The sequence below is a fragment of the Harpegnathos saltator genome, unplaced genomic scaffold, assembly GCF_003227715.2.
Source record: "Harpegnathos saltator strain DR-91 unplaced genomic scaffold, Hsal_v8.6 scaffold564, whole genome shotgun sequence".
In the NCBI taxonomy this organism is placed as follows: Eukaryota; Metazoa; Arthropoda; class Insecta; order Hymenoptera; family Formicidae; genus Harpegnathos; species Harpegnathos saltator.
In genome coordinates, this window is record NW_020230387.1 from 191,151 (window position 1) to 208,803 (window position 17,653).

General features: G+C 39.7%; 2 protein-coding genes across 2 annotated transcripts; one reads left to right on the forward strand and one right to left on the reverse strand.

The window, feature by feature from the left end:
- The first annotated feature begins 561 nt into the window (after positions 1–561).
- Positions 562–1,704, forward strand: LOC112589649 (uncharacterized). Its single transcript, XM_025303723.1, has 3 exons — positions 562–744; positions 1,014–1,362; positions 1,463–1,704. The coding sequence occupies exons 2-3, from the start codon at positions 1,292–1,294 to the stop codon at positions 1,644–1,646; spliced, it is 255 nt and encodes an 84-aa protein (XP_025159508.1). The 5' UTR covers positions 562–744; positions 1,014–1,291; the 3' UTR covers positions 1,647–1,704.
- A 3,631-nt stretch (positions 1,705–5,335) lies between these two features.
- LOC112589646 (transcription factor Adf-1-like) lies at positions 5,336–5,730 on the reverse strand. Its single transcript, XM_025303717.1, has 2 exons — positions 5,584–5,730; positions 5,336–5,509 (listed from the first exon to the last, which is right to left on the reverse strand). Exons 1-2 carry the CDS (start codon positions 5,723–5,725, stop codon positions 5,421–5,423), a joined length of 231 nt encoding a protein of 76 aa, XP_025159502.1. The 5' UTR covers positions 5,726–5,730; the 3' UTR covers positions 5,336–5,420.
- Between the last annotated feature and the right edge of the window lie 11,923 nt (positions 5,731–17,653).

Consider the following 17,653-nt stretch of genomic DNA (forward strand, 5'->3'; position numbering starts at 1 on the left):
TTGCCACAAAAAAACTTTTTTTCTGGCAAACAAAGACATGGCAATGTTCAAGCGATTTAAATGGCACTTTTACTCAATTCAGAGGGGAATCCATTTGCCTTCCTTTTGAATTTTTCACATGGAGTATAAGCACTTAGAAATTGTTATTGTTGATTTATCGACATTATTTAGCTAATTGTTTTCCGTTTGAGCGTTTTTATTCAATAATGCTTGCAATTCAGAATCTTCGAGTTTTTGGCTGACCAGTACGTTCTTTGTCACTCAAATCGAAATTACCATTTTTGAATCATTGAAACCAAAATTTACAGTTGGAATACGATGGAGTTTGATCACCACAAGTTGTAACAAGCATTTCATGAGTTTTAGCTGCCAATTTTTTCAAATCAAACAAGAAAGTAAATGTCGAAAATGCAATTTTGTACGATCCATTTTAGACGCGTATAAACAATGAAATTATCAGTAACAGTAGCGCGCAAACTATCATATGTCATAGAGAAATGTCAAATCTTTTAATGTTGCCAGATTTCAACATTCGTACTAACCATTAAGGCATTCACACACGAATCTACTTAACACGTAATATGTAAACCGTAAGCCGTAGTACGTAAGCGCCATCATATACAACTGCCATAAACCATAAGCTTCGACCACAGTCCACAGTCATCATCATCATTGAAGAAAGATCGCAGTGTCAAGTGCTGCTTGCTGTATCTTCGTTTTTGTATTTATGTTCTATTGTGAGAAGTAAGTAAAACGTTGATAATAATATATTTACAATATATGTTTTGACATTTTATAATTTACAATGTAAACTATTTGTATTTGTATATTTTTATTATAAAATCATTTTTATATTCATTTTTTTAATGAGCTGCTTAGAATGAGAAAATCTGAGTAAAATAATATTTATTTATTATTACAAAAATATGTCTGAAAAGGAAAGGCATTTGATATAGTTTTGTAGGTTATGCAAAATTCTATGCAAGATAATCAAGGAAAAAATATTTTTGTAGAATACTTTTCCTGAATTATAAATGATGGAGGAAAATGTTGCTGGAACTTTTAGTTCTGGGTGCTTATTTAGTTCTGGATGCTTATCTTATATTGCTGTGTCGCCGACAGAAATAAAAAAAGTGGGCTAAGAGAAGGTGATGGGTTCGTCCCATCAACTGTCAACGTAACAAGCAAGGAGATTTTATGAACTTGCTGCAAAAAATGAAATTAGATCCAGTTATGTTTTTTCGTTATACCCGAATGACATTACCACTTTTTAACAATTTATTCGAAAAAAATGAGAGTATATTTGATGAAAAGAAATTGGAGAGCTTTACAACCGGAGCAGAGACTTGCTATTACTCTCAGGTACATGCAATATTTTATTTGTAAATAAATGGACACACATTAAACGGATAGTTTTTATGCTTATCTAATAATCAACCTTTTCAATATTACTACTGTACAGGTATCTTGCAACTAGAGATTTGCCACTGTCAATTGCATTAGCCTACCGCGTTGGTGAATCAACGATTTATAAGGTGGTAAAAGAAACTTGCGATGTATTAATGAAAGTACTGAAACCTTTATATCTGCGAAAGCCAATCAGAGAAGAGTGGATAAAAATTTGCAATGGTTTTTTGAGAAACTGAAACTTCCCGAATTGTGTGGGAGCCATAGATGGCAAACATGTGCAAATTAACGCACCGCCCAATTCAGGAAGCTTATATTACAATTACAAAAAAACTTTCAGCACAGTGCTGATGGTAGCCTGTGACCATGAATACAACTTTACACTTGTAGACGTTGCAGCTTATGGAAGCAACAACGACGCTGGTGTTTTTTCCCAATCCGAATTTGGACAAGCTCTGTTTGATGGAGAACTCGACTTGCCAGAAAATATAAGACTACCTGGAAACAATTCAGTGACATCATGTTCTTTTTGTAGATGATGAAGCATTCCAGTTGACAAAAAACCTAATGAGACCATATTCTGGTCGAAATTTATCCGAGGACAAAGCAGTTTTCAACTATCGACTCTCGCGGGCTAGAAGGATTATTGAGAATATTTTTGGAATTCTTGCAGCACGCTGGAGAATCTTCACTTTTTTTTGTTAACGGTGGGGAAAATCCATCATGGATACCACCGGCCCTAGAAGAGGCCAGGTAGTTATGCCGGACTCCTACCGGCTAAAAACCCCATCGAAGTGTCTTCAGGAAAGTCTTTCAGAGTAGGGGTGGAGGAATAGTCGCCCTATTACTTCTCCCGCCACCTCTGACTCCATGGTCCGAAGACCCATCTCCTGAGTCCACGCCTACTCGGCGTGGTAAACCGGGCCTTGCCCGGTTTCCACCACTGTCAGTTGATGACCTCCTAAGGCCAGTTGATCTAAAACGGGATCAACTGGCCTTAGGAGGTAGGGCGGCACTTAGACCCTTTCTTCCCATCCCACCTTCCTTCATATCGAAGGTAGGATTATGGGGGAATAGGACCCGGGCTCCACCAGGCTTGCCCATTCCCCCTTTCCCCCCTGCTGTTACCACAGGGGGTATGTTCGTTTGCAGGCCGTCCGCAAACAAGCCGTCCACTGGAGAGGGGCTAACCTCCTCCCTCCACGGCCGCAGACAGCCGCAACGAATACCGTCAGACTCCAGGTTAGCCTTCCACCCGTCGCTCAACCCCGGAGCAGGGCCACCTGCCCACGTGTACTCGCACATAACGGCCGTGCGGGCTCGCTCCCTGCTTGCCCGCCACCAGCCGACCATCGCAAGCCCCGTGCACCAGGGTGGAGAATCTTCACTCACCCAATCTCTTTGCATCCTGATAGTGCGGACAAAATTATTATGGCTTGTTTGTGTCTCCATAACTTCTTTATGACAGAAAACAACCGAATGTAAGCAAGTCATAGAACATACTGCCCGAGTAATTACGTAGATACGGAATTGGACAATGGTAATGTTATTCCTGGAGAATGGCGAAAGGAGAATGCTGTAGGAATTCAAAATCTTAGACCATCAAGCGCACATCGAGCAAGAACCGAAGTATACAGTCAAAGGGATATGTTAAAAAATTATTTTTTGACTTCTGAAGGTGAAGTGACGTGGCAATATGCATACGTTCGCAGAGGTTTTAATGGAATAGATCTTCCTGAAAATTAATTCGAGATATTAACATAACTTTTCTTGTAAAATTATATATTTTATAATAGATAAGGAATTATTTATAAATAATTAATTAGAGGTAATTTGTGTAACATACTGCATTTAATGTTTTAAAATATATTTCTTTCTTATAATCAAGCATTGTAAGACTCATATAAAATTTGTAAGATTATTTGTTTCCTACTTCTTTTTTCAGCTTCTGGTAAGGTTTCTAACTCTGTAACTATTAATGAAACAAATGAATTATCAGCAGTGCTTATAGATCTTGAATTACGTGGATCCATGAAACGTTGCTGCATAATCTGAATCAAATTGAAAACAGATTCTTCCATCTTGTTCAAGTCTTTGGTTTTTTTAATGTTTAACGTACAATCTCGTGATGCAAGTGTTGGAGATAGTGTTGATCGCGATCCACTTTGTAGAGGTGCTAGAGATGGTGTTGATCGTAATCCACTTTGTAGAGGTGCTAGAGATGGTGTTGATCGTAATTCACTTTGTAGAGGTGCTGGAAATGGTGTTGATCGTAATCCATTTTGTAGATGTGCTGGAGAGGGTGCTGATCCTATCAAATGATTGGAATCTTCCCATTCCAAAACAGACTTTTGCATAGTTTGCAGGCGAAGACGATTGAGAAGCTGGCGAACGTGAAGGAGTTTTTTCATACGTAATTACATTTGGAGCCGTCAAAGAAACGTTATCCTTATCAAAAAAAGTAGTTGACATTGGTGATAGCTCGCTATTTTCCTTTAAAATAGATATGAACGACTCTGATTCAATGATTGATTTACTCTCGGTATCAAATGCCAAAAGAAAAACCATCTAATGTTAAATAGAATGAAACTAGATAGATGAATATGATATTGGGTGTACAAATTAGTTCGGTCCGTTTTCAAAAGATGGCTCCGGCTGTTATGAATGGTTCATAGTGACTGCCGATTTTGGCGGTTTCAGAGAGGTTAGACATCTGCCAATAATATTCAGTTTATATCGCTTTGAGTTTCATACAAAAACCTTGCTTTTTACAGTGTTGAAAATGTCGAATTTTGTGTTAACCAAGCAGCATTTGCGGAAGGTTTTAATTTTCTGCTTTAATTGGAAGAAAAGTGCAGCTGAAGCCCATTGAATGCTTGTTGAAGTTTATGGTGACGCTGCTCCAACTGATAAATCATGTAGGGAATGGTTTCGACGTTTCAAGGATGGAGATTTCAGCGTCGAAGACAAGCCTCGCTCTGGACAGCCAAAAAAATTCGAGGACAAAGAATTAGAAGCAGTACTCGAAGAAGATCAGAGTCAAACGCAAGAGGAGCTTGCAGAATCATTGGGAGTGACTCAACAAGCCGTTTCCGTACGATTGAGAGACATGGGATTTATTAAAAAACAAGGAAATTGGGTGCCTTATGAACTGAAACCGAGAGACGTTGAAAGACGATTTTTCACTTGCGAGCAGCTGATTCAAAGGCAACAAAGAAAAGGTTTTTTGCATCAGATTGTAACTGGAGATGAGAAGTGGATATTCTATGACAACCCTAAGAAGAAAAGATACTACGCCAAGCCCGGTCAATTGTTGCCATCGACCTCAACATCAACACCAAAGCCGAACATACATGGTTCGAAGATCATGCTCTGTATCTGGTGGGACCAAAAGGGGTGTTGTTTACTATGAGCTGCTGAAACCTGGAGATCCCATTACGGGCGATTGTATCGGCTACAATTGATTCATTTGAGCTGTGCATTGCAAGAAAAACGGCCGGAATACGAGCAAAGACATGATAAAGTTATTCTTCTTCATGACAACGCTCGGCCTCATGTCGCAAAAGTCGTAAAAAAATATTTGGAAACGCTCAAATGGGATGTTTTACCGCACCCGCCGTATTCTCCGGACATTGCTCCTTCTGATTACTGGTTGTTCCGAAGGATGCAGCACGATTTGGCAGGTCACCGGTTCACTTCTTTCGCAAAAATCGAAAATTGGCTCCAAACTTGGATCGCCTCAAAAGATGAGTCATTTTTTCGAGATGGAATTCAAAAATTGCCTGAGAAATGGGAGAAAGTAGTAGCCAGCGATGGAAAATACTTTAATTGATCTGCTCATTCATTTTGTTTTGAAATAAATACATTTTTTAACAGAAGAAAATGGACAGAACTAATTTGTACTCCCAATAGATTGTAGCATGGGGGGACAAACATACCGCCTCCTTTTAACATGTTTTTCTAAAAACAGCATATTTTCATACAAGACGAATGTATTTCGACGGCTAGCTTCACTACCATGTCCTTGTTTCTATTTCCTTTTGTCGTTTTTCTCTGGCAAATTTGTCACGTAGTTTAATCCATTGTGCTTGACACTCTGAAACTATATGTTTTCAAACCATCAAATTATGTGTCGTTGATTGTTCCAATTAATCGTATTAATCTTATTAATCTTACCTGATATTTTCATGACTGACGCGATTTCCTTCCACGAATCCTCTTTCATTAAATAATCCTTGAAATTTTTTTCTTGATGGTTATACAGGTGATGATAACCTCTTACACAGTCAATGAGCAATTCGTCGGTTGATTTAATCATATCATCATTGTCGATCATTTTACTTGAATTTCCTTCAAATGAAATGGCAAACATATTGTTTAATAAGCAGTATCTATGATCACTCATTTAAAACACAATATATAATCTCAAAATCTGTATACGTAAATGACGTAAACGTAAGAATTTCATCCTTACGAAATTTTTCACCTCCATTAAGTTAGCCCCCCCCCCACTGCGAAAATAAAATATCTATTAGGTACAAAATTAAGTGCTAATTAGGTGCTAATTAAGTGCTACAATCCCGAATTTGGTGTTCGCGCGGTTTGGCAGAAAAAAAATAAAATACTGAGGGGGTTAGCTTAACGTTAACTTAGCCCACCCCCCAAATAAGAAAAACGTACAATTGACACGTAAAATCGAAAACAGATTATGTTAAAATTAGGTGCTAATTAAGTGCGCCAAGAAACAATTATGAGATATTAAAAATATAACGCCGGTCAAAAGTTATAACAAAATAAATATATCATCTCAACAATGACTGTCCAAGAGAGAACTTTTATTATAAAATTAGGTGCTCTTGTGGCTATAAATTTAGATATCTCGACAAAACATCACAAGACGAGTGTTTTGAGACTAATATTGTGAGAACATCTAATTTTTTAAGACAGGTTCTCTCTTGTGACCGGTATGGCCTGCTGACGTTTAAGTGCGAATTTTTGCAAAACGGGATGAGCACCTAATTCGGCGTTTGGATACATAAACAATGCATAAAAAACGAGTGTTTTGAGAACAGTATTGTGAGAACACCTAATTTTTTAAGACAGGTTCTCTCTTATAACCTATATCGCCAGCCGACGTTTAAGTGCGAATTTTTGCAAAACGAGCACTTAATTCGGCGCTTGGATCTCGACAGTGCGTGAAGAGACGAGTAATTTGATACCATAGCCACGAGAGCACCTAATTTTATAATATAAGTTCTCTCTTGGACAATCATCGTTGAGATGATATATTTATTTTGTTATAACTTTTGAGCGGCGTTATATTTTTAATATCCGTAAATTGTCTCTTGGAACACTTAATTAGCACCTAATTTTAACATAATCTATTTTCGATTTTACATGTTAGTTGTACGTTTTTCTTATTTGGGGGAGGGGCTAAGTTAACGTTAAACTAGCCCCTCCCCCATTATTTTTCTTCTGCCAAACCGCGCGAGCACCAAATTCGGGATTATAGCACCTAATTAGCACCTAATTAGCACCTAATTAGCACATAATTAGCACTTAACTTTGCACCTAATAGATACTTTATTTTCGCTATGGAGGAGGGGGCTAACTTAATGGAGGTAAATTTTTCAGCGTTACGGCTTCTGTCTTGCGTAGAAAAATGTAGAGGGGAATAGTCGACTCTGATTGGAGGATTTTCTTACGGTTTACGTATTACGTGTTAAGTAGATTCGTGTGTGAAGGTCTTTGAAGTTATTAAAGCCTATAATCTATTGTTAGGAACCAGAACTAATTCAACCTCCCTTTTCTTTTATCACGGTGGGGAAATCCTCATGGATACCCCCACCCCTGGGGGGGGAGGTATGCCGGACTCTTACCGACTAAAACGCCACCAGGGTGTCTACTAATCGGGCCGGAATGTGGGGAGTCGAGGAACTTCGCCGGCACTCCCTCCCCGACGCTCGACCCCGGGGCTCTGACGGAGCCGCTCGCCCAAGTGCCACGCCCCCTCCTACAAAAGGAGTCGAGGGCGCAACGCCCCGACCGGTCACCCGGCCGGATTGGCCTTCTGGTTCTGGTTTGAGAGAGGGGACACTCATCCTCTCTCCTAACCCCCCTTTTTAGTTGAGAGGGGCAGGGGAGTAAGGCCCGTCCCCAAACCATAGATATAGGAATATAGAGATGGAGCGTGAAATCAGTACTTAGACAAGGGGGGTGAAGCCACTGAGGGAGGAGCGACGAGGTAAAATGTGAACATTTTTCATTGGATGAAATGATACACAGGCGCAGTGGCGCTGAATACAACACATTCTAATGTATATTCTTACAAGGCCCGATTAACATACATTACATTATTTATATATCTTTAAATAATACAATTTTATTAAATATATGACGCTTATTTTTAGATTTATCTACTGAATTTAATGCTATATAATGCAATCTAATTTTAATATAGTTTTGAATAATAGCCCGAATTAAATGCACAATGTGATTTTCTAACGGTGACTGATCGTATGTATGTTTTTGTAATGACTGAAATAAATTAATATTAAGGAATGATTTCAACACATTATTAGTAAGATATGTTTCGTAAAATGCCTGGGATATAAATCCATTTGTACTTACAAGAACTGCGCGTCGGATCACTTTTTCGCATTTGTTGCAGATAGTAATTACATCTTTTGATGGTTGTATTAACGCTTGTCTATTTTTTACATATATAAGATTATTATTATTGACATTATTGTCTATCAAAACATCAAGGCATTCTTCGCAATGCAACTTTCGTTTTAATTGTTTTACGACATAGCCTGCGATGTAGTCAATAATATTTTGAGAGCATTCCGAAATTTCTCTAATATCTGTTAGATAATTATGATCAGTAATAAAATCAGATTGATTCTCATTTTCACTGGTACAAATGTCTACTGTCGTATCATTAATGATGTGTGATAAACGTGTGGTCATATTGATAAGGTCTTCAGATTTTGATACCTTATTAGCCGATGAGACATGTAAAATAGAAATATGTTCTAATAGAACGCAATTGCCGTTTTTTTCATCACGAATTTCAGCATGCACTAATATTTTTTTAAAAGCTGCTTGAAATTGACGTGCAGTGGGATTATTAGCGGTGGCCGGACGCGATGTCCTCCCCGCGGGAGTTCGGGCAGCTGACAACGACGGCTGTCCGCCCCTGCCTTGCAGAATTTGCAGGCAGGAGGGGGCGCGGACTTACATTTCATCTGGTGCAGGTGATGACCGGACACGGATGTTTTGGTCATTACCTGCACCAGATAAAGAAGGAGCCCACCACCGGGTGCCACCACTGCCCGGAGCTGGACGACACCGTGCACCCTGGCCGAGTGTGTAGCTTGGAGCAGGGAGCGCGGTGTCCTGGCCCGGGCAGTGGGGTGCGGGGAGAATGAATTGTCGCTACCGCGCATGGCAAGAGCCATGCGAGGAGATATGGGGAAAGGCGGCCTCCTTCTGTCGCAGTGTTTTGTCGCGGAAGGAGGCCGCCGAGTGGGAACGTCGCTCCGGAGACCGCTGCAGGCAGCGGCGGGGGACGGCGCTCCCCGGGTTTGGGCAGCGGGCCCGAGGGGACGCCGGCCGAGGAGGAAGACAGGCCACCGACTAGACGGAGGTCACCTCCTCGGCCGCCTCGGGCTCGTCTTCGGACGCGCGGGGGGAGGGGGCGACGGGTGCGTGATATCCGCCCGTCGCTCCCCCCCTAGGCGTCGGATAGGGTAGGAGAAGGGGGAGTGGAAGCCCGGTTTGGGCCTGGGCTCCACTCCCCCGCCGCCCTCTCTTTTGGAGGGGAGCAATGGGGGGGGCGCGGAGGAGGGTAGATGTTCCCCCTTCCAAGTAATCAACGGAAGGCCAACCCGGTCGGGGAACCGACCGGGGGACCGCGCCCTGGACTCCCTGAGTGGGACAAGGCGCGCTACTCGATGGCATGGGGCTCCCGAAGAGTCCTGGGGCCGGGGTATTGGGGAGGGAATGCGGGAGCAGTTCCCCTAACTCCCCTCACAACGGTTCGAATGGTAGACATCCCGCAGGGGTTTTAGTCAGTTGGAGTCTGACATAACCCCCGACCCCCCCAAAGGGTCGGGGGTATCCATGATGGATTTCCTCTGCGTTAAAAAAACGGGGGATTATTATTATGTCCGCCGTGATGTCTTATACATTCAAAAAATAGCTCTAAATGACCTTGACTGATTTTATGAAATGGAATATATTTCAATAGTTGTTTTTTTGTACATACTTCGTCATATAATAACGCACTATTGATACAAATAAGGAAACCAATGAAACCCGTTTTTTTCCGGGATTTAATTAAAAACTGGCCATTTGTTGTTCTCGAGGATAAAATGTAGTGTTTAATTTCTTGTAATTTGTTCACTATTAAGTAGAATAGTAAGGCGGGTTCTAACCCAGGAGTGCTGAGGGGGACGCGGGGAACTCAAGGCGCGGGGTATGACATCGCGCGGGGAAGGGGAACTCATGGTGGGACGTCACGCAAGATGGCGACCGTGACGTCACGCATACGTCACGAGAAAAAAAATGTATTGGGATGTAGGTAGACTCGACCCAGGCCCTCGCGGTTACTATCCAATGCTTCAAAGCTCCTAGACCACCGTCGCCTGTTGAGATTAGATGTCTAGTAAAGGTTCTTAGAGTGGGCATGATGACGTCACGAGAGAGAAAATTGTCGGGATGCTGCTAAGACTCGAACCTGGGCCCTCGCAGTTACTATCCAACGCTCCAAAGCTCCTAGACCACCGTCGCCTGTTGCTAATAGATGTCTAGTGAAGGTTCTTAGAGTGGGCATGATGACGTCACGAGAGAAAAAATAAGTCGAAACTAGGTCAGACTCAAACCCCCTTGGCCCTTCGTTTACTGCGCCATATCGAACGTTTATCGAACGTCTATTGAACGTCTATCGAACATCTATTGAACGTCAATCGAACATCTCTCGAATGTCTAATAAGCATTATACCGCAAATAAAGAAGTATTTTTATCAACACAATTACCATATAAAATCCTAAGAAAAGGGATAAGGGAAAGTTGGAAGAAACATCTGTACATTTGAAATAATGATTTATTATATAGCGTCGTACAATTTTCTTCGAGACCATCAATTGAAAATATTTAGTACATTCTGTAATGCACAATTTTTCATATGATTATTACATCGAAAAGTATTATTCAATTTTTGCAAGGAAGGCATATCGTCGTAATCGGTGTCCATGGTCTTAATGATCATGCTGCTTCTCGCATTGTCATCCAGAAGTTGTAACAGCCATTCCCGCTTCTCATATCCCTTCACATACACAAATTGAGATGCATCGTCTTCAAGCTCGTCATACATATCACCTGCCACAGCTGCAGTAACCAGATGTTTAGCTCTGCAGTATTTGACGGTTCCATCTTCCCATCGTAATATTGTAATTAGCAGTGACCCATGATAATTAGCAGTTAACCAGCCCTCGATTTGTCCGATCTTGTGAGCAGATGCCATGGCATCGGACTCGTGAAGAGGTAGTGCGAAAGAATAGTTCCGTTTTTCAGTATCGCCGCTTCTTTTACAATAAATCTCTTTCCAACCATGAATCCTTGCAAGTCGACAAATGTCGGAACATCCATGGTGAAATATTCTTCGACACGTCCAGGAGAGAAATGCCGTTTATAGCACTTTGTTTCGTGTATTATCCTTTTCTCATATATACTTTCTAATGTTAGTTGAGTTTGCGCACTATGTCGGTTAGTGGGCTGTATTCAACTACACGATCATGCAGGATCAGACGGTACGCGGTAGTATGCCGGTATATTCTCCTTACACTCAAATTCTATCCGCACATCCACAGTGGTACTCTTGACAGAATCATATTGACGCGAGCAATCGATCACCACGAAAGGACCTAGCCGCAGAAAGTCGGTAGTTGTTAACCATACCTCAGCACTGTCGCATCCATAATACGATTTACAAAAACGTCTGTACATATCGTAAAGTATTGCGTATTTATTTTTTGCAAAGTCCAAATTCATGTCATCGTACGGACAACACTCTGAATTCAGATAGAGCTTCACGTTGATCAATTTGCAGTCATCGAAACGAGTCATATTTTCCGACATTACATTCTTCCGGCCAGTCTGCAGCGCAAAGATAACGTATCGAGGCTTCTCCAGATTAGTAGCAGTTTTGATGGTCCACAGATGTTTGGTCGTGCTTTGCAGTAGAGGAAATTCATACAGATCCCACGAGCGGAAACTCATACTCAGGTATCGCCCATTTTCCAAAGTTCTCCGCAGTGAAAGTTTATTGATATCGTTCAAGATTACGTGAGGCATTCGCCATTGTATCTTGAATAGCTCAATCTTAGGATCCAGCGTTGAAGATCCTAGTAGACTGTTGTTGTCGCTGCGCGATCGTAATAGAATCAATTCGTGACGCGCGTTAATCACTATACGCTTGTAGTCTTCACAGAATCCTAGCAACACGCTGAGTGGTACGCAAAAGTTGAAGTATCCGTCCGGCGAAATAGTGTCAGTCGCATCCCACGCGGCATTTTTCATGACAGCATTTTCATCCGAAGACATCGATACATAGTTTTTGAGCGTTAAAGTTATTCCCACGTTTCTGTTACGATCAATCTCCACACCATCCAGTTCATAACGAATCTCATCAAACATGAATGCAATGCAATTATATCCCAACGTTACAGTCGCACCATCGACTGCAACTTGTTTCGTCATCTTCCTCTCGACATAGAGATAACTCTCGCATGGCAATATGTATAAATCTTGCTGCTATATGAGTATTCGTATCTCGTCGCTATATCCAACCATTGTGTTAGCGTATGGATTGTACGTATATGTCTCAATCTTGACGATGCGGTCGTCAAAGAGCGGTTCACTTTCAATGTTCAAAATGTCAATCATCTTTCTCAATCGTTTCGTACGATGAATCCCAGAGATTTAAAAAATTCAACGTTAAACGCGCTGAGTTTCTTTCGAATGAGGGATTTTGTACTGTTAATCGCGCGTCTCGTAAAAAATATATTTCCCGCTTGTTTCTCCTGTTCCACTTGATTCACCACAAGCATTTCATTGATTACGTTCATTATCGTCGTCATCGTACATGCAATCTAATAGTAATCTCTTCTCCACGAAAATCCAGCGATTGTCCTTCTTGATCAACGACACGCACCGTTAAATCTGTAATGCTCCGTGTGATGATTGGAAGATAAATAACATGTGCCGGCGTTTCCGATATCTTATATCCTGGTGGCACTTTAGGCGAGAATTCATGTATCGTATGTACACGCATACTGTTACTGTATGCACCACTGACAACGCTGCATTCTATACGAATGATATTCACGTTGATAATCTTAATCGGTTCGTCCGATTCGTACCATTGTTGTGGCTCTAATACACGACTCGATGAGAATCCTAAAAGCGAGCCAATGTTGTTTGGTTTGCTAAAATTTATTCTATAAGCACATTTTATTTCACTCCTCATCGTATTATTATTCGCACGAATTATTATAGGATATTCATTATCGTCATCTCTATATGGGTTATTTTTAGAACGCACTGTTTTTTGAGAATGTGAAATTGCACGTTTTAGATATTCGTATATGACGCGCAATTCGTAGGATCCTTCAGGAATCGTAATTTCTTCGTCGTTAGCACCATAGTAAAATTTATATTCGATTATTTATATTCGATGAATTTACATTTGGTATCGTATTATATGTTTCAAAATCCGTTAAACCAAGCTTATAATCACCGTCGCTCAAATTTACAGCGGGAAAATAGCTCTCCGTAAGGACGCTACTGTTGCCAGTCAACGTAAGCGTTAGCGACATGTTCGCAAAATGCCAAGCGAATACTGACTGCTGTTAGTGGAATGTCGTCATTTAAATCCATATCGATCCTCTACCGTTTGGAGAAACTATAAGCACAAACATTCGAGAGACGTTCGATAGACATTTGATGGATGTTCGATAGACGTTCGATAGACGTTCGATAGACGTTCGAGAGACGTTCGATAGACGTTCGAAAGACGTTCGATAGACGTTTGTGAGACGTTCGATAGACGTTCGATAGACGTTCAATAGACGTTCGATAGACGTTCGATATGGCGCAGTAAACGAAGGGCCTGGGGTTTGAGTCTGACCTAGTTTCGACTTATTTTCCCTCTCGTGACGTCACCATGCCCACTCTAAGAACCTTCAACTAGATATCTACTAGCAACAAACAACGGTGGTCTAGGAGCATTGGATAGTAACCGCGAGGGCCCGGGTTCGAGTCTAGCAGCATCCCGACAGATTTTCTCTCGTGACGTCATCATGCCCACTCTAAGAACCTTTACTAGACATCTAATAGCAACAGGCGACGGTGGTCTAGAAGTTTTGGAGCATTGGGTAGTAACCGCGAGGGCCCGGGTTCGAGTCTACCAACATCCCAATACATTTTTTTTCTCGTGACGTATGCGTGACGTCACGGTCGCCATCTTGCGTGACGTCCGACCATGAGTTCCCCTTCCCCACGCGACGTCTTACCCCTCGCCTTGAGTTCCCCGCATCCCCCTCAGCACTCCTGGGTTAGAACCCGCCTTACTATTCTACTGTATTAATTCTTTGTTTTGGTCATTTAAAGATTGTTTTAATCCGTTTTGTTTCATATGTTTTGAATTTAAGATATCAAACAAATCATTAAATATGCGTGAAAATTGTATTGTTCCTTAGCAGGATTTAAATTCTTCTAATTTCAAATTGTTTTTACAATCATCTGCAACGGAAGTACTACAAATTTGTGCTACTAATTGAACTTTCATTTTTTGGTTGTGATAATCAATATGACAGTTCCGTGACTTATTGCCTAAGTGCATACCTTCATATTGTTGAAAAGAATGTAATGTTATCAAATCGGACCATTTTATATATTGTCCATTGTCTCCGAAAACGGTACGTACCAATTTTAACATGTGGCAAGGATCAAGAAAAGCAGTAATTGTCTCTTTCGTGATATAGAAATGATGTCTGTAATGATGTTAAATCATCAAAATTGCATCCAAGATTCTTCAATAAACTAATATTAGTACTCATTCCATCACAGATAACTTTCAAGCCAGTGTTACTAACAGCAGAAATACATTGCAATGTTAAATTACTTTTTTGTTCACTGGTTATCTTGTTTGTTAAAAAATATGCAATGTGTATTTTCCATGCTGCGTTTATGCACACTATCATAAAAACCAAAGCTCCGTTTGCGAGGGTATTGTCTTCGCAAATAATGTTATCACCCATGTCCGTATATCCACTAAATTTTGTACCGTCAAATTCTACATGCTGTTTGATCGCCATCTCATCAAACATTAAAGAACCCAATAAAGGATAATTAGTGCTATTTATACGTTGCTTTATATAACTCAAGGCTTCCAAAATAATACCAGGTTTTCCATTAATGCTTCCATACCATTTAACGATAGTTTTTACATGCGGCAGGCAGAAATTAAATTTTGAGCGTACATATTCATATGCATGTGGAGAATAATAGTGCAATGTCAAAGCAAAAGAACGAAATTGCTCATCATATTGTCTAGGCACACATTTTGCCCGTATCAATCGTTTGAATATCTTATCATTTGACTCATCCACTGTTTGTAGAACATCGACTTGTTCATCATTTAGAAAATTCCTTTTCTTTAATTGATTCAGTATATCTTTCAATGTTAATATTTGCTTTGTTTTCCGACGTACATTTTATTGTAAATGACGTATTTTTGTTCTGTAATTTTTTTTCAACAATTCAATCAATCCTTCCTCTCAGTCTGCATTTCTCAGGAGAATTAAAACTCATGTCATGTGACGTCATAGTTTCTTTCTCCTCAGTAGAAATTGGGAGTCTTGCTAAAAATAAAAATTAATATACAACAAATAACAACAAACAAGTATTAATGTCTTGTTTATTTTTAGAAAAGATTTGGAATTCGCAATTGTATTTTTTATATATTGTTAAATAATTTATTTTTAATTACAATAATTATAGTTATTTCCAAATAAAATCATGTTTTTCTTTTACCTGTAGAACAACCCACAATCGACAATGAATTATTGACATCTGTTGTTGTTGCGAGTTTAATGAGTTTTCTTCTTTTCTTTTACATATATTATCTAATATGTTTTCTTTCACATTCATAATCGTATTATTTATAGGTAATGAATTTTTTTCATATTCTTCCTGAAATATTTAAATCAAATATTAACTATATTGAGAGAGAAAGAAATTATTCAATAAAAATTGTTTTATTTTTATTTATACTTGTACGCCTATTGGTAATGCATTACTAGAAAAAAGTCTAGCAATGGAAGATGTTCTATCATAGTCTTCTTTCTTAAAGTGATCTGAACATATACGTGCTCCCACAGGAATGCATAATGTATTTAGCTTTAAAATATTAATCCACAAGCATCGTATTGATGGGTGTTTTGGGATACTATATAGATTCGATCATTTACAATTATAATTACAATGTTAAATATTTAAATGTACATTACTCTTGTATTGTTATATATAAATTTATTACCTATGGAATGATACTTTTCTTCATTTTTCTCCAGTATCAATTCTTTTTTTCCAATTTCTTATTTCTGATGTATTTTTACAAGTGGGAACTAAACAGCGCACCATTGTATTTATAATCTGCAACGTTTAATTTATAAACACATACATACACACATTCAGGGTTAAAAAAATTGCTTTTTAAAAATAATTAATTGCACCCAGATACCACAAATTATCCCTAATATTGTCTTGGACACATTTAAGATATCTTAGGATACTCCTAGGATATTTTAGGATATTCTTTACTCTTTATTTATATTCGTCATTGGATATATTATGGTAGACGATTTTTTAATATCATGTATTATCTAGGCTATTATTAGGAGTACAAATAAGTTTCCGCCGTTTTCTATCAAAAATTAGGAATTTATTGTGAAAGAACGGTACATTACGTTTTATTCAAAGTATTGTCCATCACTAGCCACTACTTTTTCCCATCTTACTGGCAGCATTCGAATACCACGTCGGAAGAACTCTTCATCTTTTGAGGCTATCCACGAAACGACCCAATTTTTAGTATATGATGTAAAGCGCTGCTTAGACAGGCTGTGTGCCATCAACCGGAACAAGTGATAATCGGAAGGGGCAATGTCTGGTGAATACGGCGGGTGGGGTAGGACCTCCCAATTAAGTGTTTCCAAATAGGTTTTGACCGGTTTTGCAACATGTGGCCGAACGTTGTCATGTAGGAGAATAATTTTGTCGTGTCTGGAGTAGTAATGGGCGCGTTTTTCCTTGAGTGTTCGGCTCAATCTCATTAATTGTGTTCGGTAGAGAGCTCCAGTAATGGTTTCGCTTGGTTTGAGCAACTCATAATACACGACACCAAGCTGATCCCACCAAATACACAGCATGAGTTTTTTTCCATGAATATTCGGTTTGGCTGTCGATGTTGAAGCATGGCCAGGTGGTCCCCATGATTTTCTCTTCTTTGGGTTATCGTAGTGGATCCATTTTTCATCACCAGTGACTAGACGATACAAAAAGCCCTTTCTTTTATGCCTGACAAGTAGCATTTCACACGTGCAAAATCGGCGTTCAATGTCTCTCGGCTTCAGTTCATATGGAACCCAATTTCCTTGTTTTTGAATCATTCCCAACGATTTTAAACGATGTGAAATTGCTTGTTGAGTCACTTCTAATGTAAGTGCAAGTTCTTCTTGCGTTTGGCACGAATCTTCCTCCAATAATGCTTCCAATTCCGTGTCTTCGTACACTTTCGGCCTTCCACTACGTTCTTTGTCTTCCACGTCAAACTCACCGTTTTTAAACTTTTGAAACCACTCACGACAATTTCTCTCACCTAAAGCAGTCTCACCATATGCTTCTACAAGCAATCGATGCGCCTCAGCTGCAGATTTCTTTAAATTAAAGAAGTAAATCAAAAGTTCCCGCAAATGACGCTTATTCGACACAAAACTTGACATTTTCGCACAAAAAAATTATATGATGTTGATACGGAGTCACTAATACTTAAGGTTATGTTATTACCAGATGTCCAAACTTACGATATTACGTTTTACATCTGACAATTTCAATATAACCTTCTGGTGGGGCCATCTTTTATTAAACGGCGGAAACTTATTTGTACTCCTAATACCT

What these genes read in the sequence shown, in the direction of transcription:
- LOC112589646 (XM_025303717.1), bottom strand. Translation starts at nt 5,725, where the DNA reads ATGATTAAATCAACCGACGAATTGCTCATTGACTGTGTAAGAGGTTAT. An exon ending in GTCAGTCATGAAAATATCAG is followed by an intron (nt 5,510 to 5,583) that starts GTAAGATTAATA and finishes GAAAACATATAG; the next exon opens with TTTCAGAGTGTCAAGCACAA.
- LOC112589649 (XM_025303723.1), top strand. Translation starts at nt 1,292, where the DNA reads ATGAGAGTATATTTGATGAAAAGAAATTGGAGAGCTTTACAACCGGAG. An exon ending in AGACTTGCTATTACTCTCAG is followed by an intron (nt 1,363 to 1,462) that starts GTACATGCAATA and finishes ACTACTGTACAG; the next exon opens with GTATCTTGCAACTAGAGATT.